Below are 2505 nucleotides of genomic sequence, written 5' to 3'. Positions count from 1 at the left end.
ATTATAATACTGTGTATTGTCTAAATAAAAACAATGAAGTTCAAATAACTCTTCCAGTTAGAGAAGTGTTGGAAGGCTTTGTGTTGCATGTCAGTAGTATACAGTTTTATTATATTTGAGGGGCCAAGTCATGTGATCACATAGAATAGATTCACAGAACACTAAAGAGCTCTATACCGTCATGCTGTGTCAGTAATTTAAACAATGGGGTCCACTGACTCTGCAGGGTTTTGTCAGATATAAAAGCAAGGGTTAAAGCATGCAGGACAGCAGTGCAGCAGTAGCAGGAACAGTAGCAGCAGCTCACTTAAAACAAATATGTCCACCACTGACATGAGCATGGGCAAGGCAAGTTTTAAACTATTGTTAAAATCTAATTTATAGTCTTTTAAACTATAAACATTGTGGGATGAAAGTATGCTTGTCTGTTTGTAACAATGATTCTCTTTGTTTCCCAGATCATCTTCTACGAGGACAGGAACTTCCAGGGTCGCTCCTATGAGTGTCTGAGTGACTGTGCTGACATGTCCTCCTACCTGAGCAGGTGCCACTCCTGCAGGGTGGAGAACGGCTGCTTTATGGTCTATGACCGACCCAACTACATGGGAAACCAGTACTTCATGAGGAAGGGCGAGTATGCTGACTACATGAACATGATGGGATGGAGTGGTGCAATCAGGTCTTGCCGTATGATCCCAATGGTAAGTATAATTAATATGTTATGATTTAATGTTCTAAAACAAGAGAACACCAGACAGGAAACTGAACATTTACTGTGTTTTCTTTGAACAGCACAGAGGCCAGTTTAGGATGAGGATTTACGAGAGGGAGAACTTTGGTGGTCAGATGTATGAGCTGATGGACGACTGTGACTCCATCATGGACCGCTACCGTATGTCCGACTGCATGTCCTGCCACGTGATGGACGGCCACTGGCTGATGTACGAGCAGCCCCACTACAGGGGCAAGATGATGTATCTGAGGCCCGGAGAGTACAGGAGCTTCAGGGAAATGGGATTCGGAGGCACAAGGTTCATGAGCATGAGGCGCATCATGGACATGTGCTAAACATGTTTATTTCAAAATAAAATATATATATTAAAAGATCTTAATAAAGCTTTCAGTTTTTTTGTTCTGTATCACAAAAAGGAAATTATTGATCACATGTGAGGATAAAAACATGAACTTTTCAGTCTTATTATCCTGCCATTTACTGGCCACAGAACATATTTTTATTTTTTTTACTTACATTCTTTTCTACTTACACTTTTACTTACTGTTGTTCTTATGTAGCTTTGATATCTGATATAACAAAAAAGCAAACATTTGTCATAACTATGAAATACATACTGTGGGTACTAAAGCTGGTAAAATAATTCATGCACACCTGAAACAAACAATTCACTTTCTTGTCCTCAAGAAAACAGCTTAAAATGTTCACTTTTGCCACCTCACAGAAGACTTTAGGAGGAATCAGCAATATAGCAAAAAAGGGCAAATACCTTGTTATCAGGGGTCCAAGCCCAATTTTAACACTCCTGTTTTTTCTGTTGTCTTTGCATTTGGTCTTCTGGCTTCTAAACTGTACATCAATTTTTTTTGGCTTATAACAACATAATCCCTGGACACCACTGAGTTACATGGTATAGGCCACGCCCATTTCTGCCTATATTTTTTTCATAGTGTTAAATTTACAAAAATTATTTTTAGCTTTTATTTTAAGGTTTAAAGTTCAATTCCACAAAATGTACCATCCTATTTACTATGCTGATTCTAGGTTTTGAAGGACAAGTGGATGAAATTTTGTTCTCTTTTTCACTGATTTTTAATGCACCACACACACTGTTTTATTTTGAGCTTAACTAGGATGGATTTTGAGTAATTATCTATTTAAACATCGTGTGAGTGACATGTCACGGTCAACTCAGAGTGTACTCTTCTTGATGCATTAGTTACCGTATTTATTCAAGTATAATATGTAAAATTTATTCCATAAAATCATCCATAAAGTTGGGGGGTAGTACTATACTCCGATAAATATTTTTACTTATGTATTTTAACTGAAATTCATTCACAAAATGCCTGAGTCCGGAAATGAAACCACAACGTAAAAAGCAGTTGAAGCAAGCTTACCTCTGACACTCCTCTGTGCTTCAGAGTGAGATAATAACAGATCCAGGCAGGAGACATGATGTGAAAAAAGGGGAAAAATCATCCCTGCATCTTAGTAATGATAACAAACTAATGACATTAGTGTGTGACCGAGCTGCTCCTSNAACAACAACAAACACATGTTCGTCTGTAATGGCTGCCGTCTACCGGTGTTCTGAAAAAGTTTGTATCCCTGAAAAAAGTTTCCCCACCAGAGTAGTTGAGTACTGCTCACGAGTAGGAAGTAATCTGCTTTTCTCCCACAAGATGGTCCAAACCTCATGTGAAGTCTCTGACTTTTGTGTTGGCGCCTCCTGGTGGACTATGTGTAAAATGCCAGAATTCATATGATGC

At 38.5% G+C, this 2505-nt stretch overlaps 1 protein-coding gene across 1 annotated transcript; it reads left to right on the top strand.

Moving 5' to 3' along the window:
• The first annotated feature begins 245 nt into the window (after positions 1 to 245).
• On the top strand, positions 246 to 1116 carry LOC106534872 (gamma-crystallin M3). Its single transcript, XM_014031650.1, has 3 exons — positions 246 to 348; positions 459 to 701; positions 793 to 1116. Exons 1-3 carry the CDS (start codon positions 319 to 321, stop codon positions 1066 to 1068), a joined length of 549 nt encoding a protein of 182 aa, XP_013887104.1. The 5' UTR covers positions 246 to 318; the 3' UTR covers positions 1069 to 1116.
• The last annotated feature ends 1389 nt before the right edge of the window (positions 1117 to 2505 follow it).

Source organism: Austrofundulus limnaeus, unplaced genomic scaffold (assembly GCF_001266775.1).
Source record: "Austrofundulus limnaeus strain Quisiro unplaced genomic scaffold, Austrofundulus_limnaeus-1.0 Scaffold1294, whole genome shotgun sequence".
In the NCBI taxonomy this organism is placed as follows: Eukaryota; Metazoa; Chordata; class Actinopteri; order Cyprinodontiformes; family Rivulidae; genus Austrofundulus; species Austrofundulus limnaeus.
This window is presented reverse-complemented; position numbering and strand designations above follow the sequence as displayed.

Bases quoted from the DNA above. Each gene is read 5' to 3' on its own strand.
- LOC106534872 (XM_014031650.1), top strand. From the start codon at position 319: ATGTCCACCACTGACATGAGCATGGGCAAG. The intron at 349-458 runs GCAAGTTTTAAA...TTTGTTTCCCAG, and splicing joins CTGACATGAGCATGGGCAAG to ATCATCTTCTACGAGGACAG. The intron at 702-792 runs GTAAGTATAATT...TTCTTTGAACAG, and splicing joins CTTGCCGTATGATCCCAATG to CACAGAGGCCAGTTTAGGAT.